Source organism: Euprymna scolopes, chromosome 13, assembly GCF_053919585.1.
Source record: "Euprymna scolopes isolate OS-2025 chromosome 13, ASM5391958v1, whole genome shotgun sequence".
NCBI lineage: Eukaryota > Metazoa > Mollusca > Cephalopoda > Sepiida > Sepiolidae > Euprymna > Euprymna scolopes.
This window is the reverse complement of record NC_136494.1, coordinates 6,267,704-6,275,030: the sequence shown is the minus strand read 5'-3', so window position 1 is coordinate 6,275,030 and position 7,327 is coordinate 6,267,704. Positions and strand designations below refer to the sequence as shown.

The 7,327-nt window shown below is 32.9% G+C and overlaps 1 protein-coding gene across 50 annotated transcripts in view; it reads right to left on the bottom strand.

Moving 5' to 3' along the window:
- The window catches only part of LOC145291925 (tensin-3-like), a 1,436,242-nt gene that overhangs the window by 383,360 nt on the left and 1,045,555 nt on the right, over window positions 1–7,327 (bottom strand). For all 50 annotated transcript variants that reach the window (XM_080137783.1, XM_080137795.1, XM_080137791.1 and 47 more), the window contains one exon: window positions 7,266–7,324. In XM_080137783.1, coding sequence (XP_079993909.1) covers window positions 7,266–7,324 — 59 coding nt within the window. The remainder of the gene's footprint in view (window positions 1–7,265; window positions 7,325–7,327) is intronic.

Below are 7,327 nucleotides of genomic sequence, written 5' to 3'. Positions count from 1 at the left end.
ACCCCTTCCCCAAAAAAGTGTTTTTTTAATTTAAAAATTGACTTATTACAAAAGAACTTTTTCATGTTGATTTACAACCACTCCCCCATGATTATTTTTTAGAGACGGTTACTCGAATGATTAACTTTTAAAATCTTAGGTGCATTTTGTACCTCCTTCCCCCCCCCCATTTTTTTTTTTTTTAAATTGACTTTTTACAAAAGAATTTTTTCATGTTGATTTACAACCACTCCCCCATGATTATTTTTTTAAATTAAAAATTTGACTTATTACAGAGTCATCCTTGCTTAAAAAAAAAAAGGGCACTCTTGGACCCATTTGTGAAATTCACAATCCTTTCTGCAATTCCACAATTTTGGATACAACAAATCTTTGATTCATGCCTGACTTGTTTGCTAACATAGTGCCAATCATTTACTGTTGTTTGTAGGAATACATGTTTACCCCCCCCCAACTCCAAACAAGGCATAATTACGACTTGGAACATAAGGGACTAGTATTTGGAATCATGTTTAACAGGTGACCGTGGGGAGTTGAGCAGCGAGATGTCTGTTCACAATACATTTAAACTTCTGCATGTTAAGTACAGCCAAGGAGGCAAGAAACAGGGAGGGAATTCCAAATCCTAGCAATTTGAAAGAAAGAAGGGTTTCTGACATCAACAGCGAAATGGTGGGATTTCGCTGCTTGTCGAGTTAGTCAGCTGTATGTCAAGGGGACACAAGTGCTACTAGTTCATTAGAGCACATTCCACTAAAGTACTTGTAAAACAGGCATAGGGATGCAGCATTGCGATGACGAAACAGAGGTTGGAGCTTGGTTGATAAGGTGGGGCCTATCAGATTCGAGACTTTTTGGGGCTCTATCTAATAGTAGGTGCACCAACTCAGATGTGGCAACAGTACTCCAAACCAAAAAAAAGATCCAATCTCAACAATAAGTCCAGGTTCAGTTTTGCAGCCCGTTCCTCCCCTCTTTGAAGAGTTAGTTTATAGTTAACTGCCTGAGATACCCCAACAGAGGAGTGATGAGATGGCTGCACAGGCTATTTTTAGGAGGCCAAAGTGCTCCTTCTTGAAGGATGCTGGCTTGATTCTCTACATCTTCTGGCCTTGTGTCACATCTTCTCATGGTGCGAAGTAAATATCGACTTGTCCACTAAGTTTCCGCCTTTGTTTTATTGCAATTTAATGATATGAAGAGACAATTTGGTGATCGTCTCATCAGTAGAAAGCAATATCCTGAATCACTTTACTCTCACCAAATTAACTCTCAGTCTCTCAGATTTTATTAATGAGAGTCATGTCAAAGACAATGTCTAAAATTACCAGATTAATGTTTGAATTGAAAGAGGTTTTTTTTTTTTTTTTTTACCATTTTGTGCTTAGCCCTAAAAGAGCTCCTGGGGCACACCCAAGGGTTATCGTGGAGTATAGACAAACAAAATTATATAGAAATACAAATTTTCAGAAAGTATTAGAAAAATCCAAGGCATTAATTTTTTTTAATAAGCACAAATAGATCAATTTTAGTTATTTTAACCCAAAAGGCACCCCTAGTGGGGGCAACTGGAGTTTCCCTGAAAAATCCATTCTGTTACTTTTTTTACTCATATCATGTTTAATGTTTGTGCAAAATTTCAAAAAATTCCAATGCGTGGTTATTGAGAAAATGCAGACAAACGAACAGACGAACGGACAAAGGAGAATTTACAGGTCCACCCTCCTTTTATCGGGGGGGGGGGGGAATAAAAAATTTTTTGCCACATTTTCTCTTTTCTGACAAAGAAACCTTTCAAACAGAAACTGTGACAAGCAAACATAAAGGTGTAATAAATTAAATCGTAACCAATTCAACTTCCTAAACAAAAAACACCTGATTTTTGAAACAACAATCACTTTTGACATGTGCTCTTTATTTAAGTTTGTATGAACTTTGCACCAAAAACTGGTGCAAAGAATCGCGGCACCAACAATTGAAGACATACCAAGCGAAGAATTAAGATGTCTGAAGATGCTTCATCTTAATTTGGCTCTCAAGGCAAAACTACATCATATCCAATTTCAAGGAAGCAAGGAAGCACCAAAGTTTCAGTATATCCTCTATTGCTTATATATATATATATATATATATATATATATATATAGGTTTCCAAATTATAGGATATTTAAACAAATACTTATTTATATCCTGCTCTCCCTCAAATAGATACAATCTGTGTAGGCCAGGTACTTTCTACACGCATACCCAGTACGAGCAAGGTCATAAAATACGCTTAAATATGATATTTTAATTATTATTTAATTTTAAGATAAATAAGTATATATTATTATAGAGTCGTGATTTCAAAAGTAACAAAAAAAAAAAAAAAAAAAGAAAAGTGTTTGGGTGCCATCAGCTAGAATCGAAACCGAAATCAAAACTATAGCATTCAAAGCTGGTGACGTTACCACTGAACCAACGTGACACGCATATGAACTGATTAAAAATTAAAACTAAGATGAATGTACAAAATGTATAACGATTTTTTTTTTTCAATTTTTACCCATTTTTGACCCCTTAAAAAATATTTTAACCGGTTAAAGACCCATAAAAGAAAGGTCAATAAAAAATCCAATCTTTTGAGAACCCTAGCACCGCTCTGTGACTTTTAGTTTCGGAGGAGATAGAGTTTGAAAATGTGGAGACAGACAGACAGATATATAGGTCTTTATATATTAGATTTAAGTTGTCTTGGATAAAACATTGAGACACTATACAGATGTAAACATCCTCTAAGTAGCCATTTACATGACTTGTTGTCCTTTGCTATTGTTTTGACCAATTTTATTTCACTCTACCTCTCTTTGTATCTATCTGTTTCGCTCTTTTTTTTCCAGATACACACACACACACACACACACACACACACACACACACACACACACACACACACACACACACACACACACACGAAAAATGATTATATCCTTTATATAAATAGATTTAAATTTTATAATACATGACTTCCATTCAGTATAGAGACAATGGATACCCCCCTGTAAGGTTGGTTGCACGATGTAATTGTGAAGCAAGGCTTGCACAATACCTAACCACACCTCTTCTGAATCAGCACTGCTTGATTCCAGTGGAAAGGAGAAATCCAGGATGACGGGAAACACTGCCGAGATAAGCGGAGAGCACATACAGCACCTGGTATTCCCAAATATTCACCCATTTTACCACTGACCAGGCTTGAGGTTGCTTAACTTGAGTGATCTAACAGGAACCGGTATGTCAACATGATTATATATATATATATATATATATATATATATATATAAAATATATATATATATATATATTCTTCAGCTTTGTTATTCCTATTTTATTTTTCACTTTTTCTAAAAATCTTTTTTCTATCGAAAGTATAATAAAAATGAATATGACATGGTTATCACCAACACTTTCGATTCTTTGTTGAATTACTTTCAGAAGAATCGAAAGTTTTTTGTGATACATATTGAACACTATTTTTATTTTATTTTTCTCAAAACATATATATATAATTTTCATGATGAATACCCAACAAACCAGTCACCAACAGTAGAAGAATATAGTTCTTCCAGTGATTTTGCCATGCTTAGAATGCTCCTTAACCATTTTGATGTTTGCGCGCGTTGAGTACCATATACAATTCGTGCGAGATCTCCTTCAATTTGAACTTTATCTTGGGGAGAAGGAGAAGAAGACGAGGCAAGGAGCCAAATCTGATTGGTGGAATGGTAACGGAATGATAATCGTGTTGGCACAGAAAAAAACAAAACAAAAAAAAAATTCACGTTATCATTTAGAACATCTAGTTCTTATGATTCTTACGACTCCCAGGTAATAAGTTCGCTTGTACCAAATATTCTTGAATTGTAACCCACAGAAATTGACATAAACAGTTTTAAACTACAGAATTTATTTACATTGAAAACAAAATCTATTTTTAAAGAAATGGGGTGTTTGCTATGGCTAATCTTTTCAGATTATTTGAATTATTCTTATTTATTTTATAACGTTTCAGTCGATGTAACATCTGACCATCTTCAGGTGTATCTTGTCGAACTCGGGAACATTTCTATTGAATTCGGGAATCTGCACATAATTTCGAACAGAACACTTTATTTAATCTACAGAGGTAGCATGCTCTCATTCTAGGTAGAAGTCCAGACCATCTTCAAGTCTATTTTAATGTAACTCAGTCTGTAATAAAGCTGCTAATGCTCAATAGCTAAAATTGATAGATCATCCTCCACAAGTCTATTTTTATGTTTATGAAAATATCTGCATATTTAACGTGTGTTTTTTATGAAAATCGGAGGAAATAACAATTTCATAGTTAACTAATTAGAGATTTTTAAAGAATCGGAATCGGTAATTGTATCGGAATCTGGAAAAAATATTGGAATTGTCCCATCACTAATACTAAAGATTTTTCTGTATTTTTTTTTTTAAATAAGTGTAATGCTAAATACGCACTGAATTTTATGTTAGAACTTGAAGGGATAAACATTCGAATTTCTTCAGAGGTGTTTTTAAAACAACCTTTGTTCCAAAAGGAGTATATTGTTTGATTAGACCTTTTATCGTTTCAATAATTTGACTTTGCTCATTTTATTAAAAACCAAATAAAGGTTGAAAAAGACATTTTTCACTCAGTAATGGAAGATTGTTGGTGAATAAAAAAAAACAAACAAACAAAAAAAAACACAGTTGCCAAAAGATAAGAGTTTTATTATTTCTAGTCACCACTTTGAAAAATCACTCGCAACGTAAATCCCTGCTGTTATATAGTTGAATAAGCTTTTGTAATAGTTTAATTTTCCAGCGATCAATCGGTTGATTCAAGTGCTAAGTCTGTAACATGTTGAACTTAGCTATTATTCTGAAGAATTTAAACTGCGTTTTTTTTTTTTTCGTTTATAAATTACTCAAAGCTTTTCTGCTGTTGACTCAAACAGTAGAGTTACCTGGGTGTGAGCTCAACTTCACCTAAATATCAATCCTATTTCAAACCAACATGATATGTCTTGGCACTCTCCCTCGCAAAGGTGTGACTCAACTGACGCCGACAATTTTCCAAATAGTTTTCATTCTTTATTTATCAGAACAGAACTGGTTTTGTTGCAACTTTATGATTCGAAATATCGACTCAAAATAATGGTTTAATGTTTGTTAAGAATGTTGGGCGGGTATTTACAAGTAGGCCGTCATGAAAATAGCATCCTATTTCATTAAATCGGACGACTATTTTTAGAGCGAATTCCTCAAGAGTCATAAACTTTAAGAATATCGGTGAATTTCTGTAACAAAGAAATAGGGTGTTTATTTCCATTTGCAATTATTTTATAAACAAAAATAAATAAAACACCTTTATGGTGTACCTACTTGTCACGGCATGGAGATGTCATATTCCAAAAATCAAAAAAATTGATCAAGTATTTTTTATATATATATATTATTTATTATAAATATCCTTTGAGATGATCAGAAGACTAAAAAATCCAACCTTGATCACCCTTCGGGCCCCGTGGCGCAGTGGATAAAGGTGTTGAATCTCTACGGTTCCAGGTGAGCATTGTTTGAAGATAGTAGTTTCAACCTTACCTAAAGCAGGCCAGATGATTAGTTGGCAAAAACATGGTAAGACAACAACTATGGAAGGCAGTAATTACTGCGGATACAGTTAAAGAAACTTCACATTCCTATCCGGTTGCAGCTATTCACTTGAAGAAAACAAGAGGAATAGTTGGCCAAAACATCTTGAAGCAACAACTAAGAAGATAAGGATAACAGTCTGCAAATAAATTAATAGTTTTTTTTTTTTTGTTTTGTTTTTAAGAAAATTAAATTTTACGATTTTTAGCAATTAAGTATTTTTTAGCAGTCAATGTCAGCCATTGCTTCTGGAGAGGTTGTTAATGAGATAACCAGGGATGAATTTCGAATTCAAGCAAATATGACGACTGGTTTCTCCTGCACAAACGAACAAATCATAAAATTTGATTTTCTTAAAAAAAAAAAAAATAAATAAAAAATAATAATAATAATAATAATAATAAACAACTACTTGATCAAATTATGTGATTGTTGGAATATGCCATTTTTTGTTCCGTGACGCGTACGTATATATATATATATATATATATATATATATATATATATATATATATATATATATATATATCATAAAGGTTTTCTGCAAAGCCCTCCCCCCATGTTAAGAACGACTTTTCGAAATGATAACATTATTATTTAGAAAAAAAAAAAAAAAAAAAAAATCATTGTTAACATGGAAAGGACAACCGGAAATGAAGTGGAAACGGTATTCGTAAAGATAATTCGATGTTTCCTTTCTTTTATTTTACATTTTATCTATTACATGATAACATTCAAATTTATATTTTTAAGATGAGAATTGATAATTATTTTTTTGTATTAATTTGGATTGTTTGGATTATCGTTTTCATCTTGGTTGGGTTTTTTTCCCCACAACGTTTCAGCCGATGTAACAAACCCAAATAATATAAAAAATAAATACAATTGTTGTCAGTATCTTTGTGCCTGTCTTAAAATATGGTTGCACAAAAACAGTCACTATCTTGAATTGAAAGACATGTTTAATTTCAGAAGAGTTTCCAATGGCTAGCTGTTCTGTACAAAATCCTAGAGACAACAAGTTTTAATGTGCGTACATACACAGGACAATGAATAAGGCTGGGGAACTATATGTTTTGGTTTCAATTCTAGCTGATAGCACCCTATTCATATATATATATATATATATATATATATAGTCATCCACATACAGTACTGTTTCGCTGTTTCACAGCTCATCAGTGCGGCTAGACAGGCAACTACCTCAAGCCAGGATCGAAACCCGACCGTTTGTACGGCGGTCAAGGCTCCTAACCATTGCGCTATTGGCGGCTACTTGAACGAGTAGTGAGTTTAACGATGTATATATATATATAGTGAGTTTAACGATGTATATATATATATAGTGAGTTTAACGATGTATATATATATATATATATATATATATATATATATTTAATTTTTGAAATCAGTACTATATATTGGGTACAATATAATAATCAATAGAGAATTGGTTCGATCATAACTATGAAATCTGCATAAATTAAAATAGCATATTTAAGGGTATTTTAAGGCCAGGCAACACTGAGCGGCCTGCTAGTATTAAAATAATAATAAAAAAAAAAGAATGTCAATCTTACTTGGATATCAAATCCCGTAGATCAGACATTTCTTCGTCTTCAAGTGTTGGTGAAGTCAACTG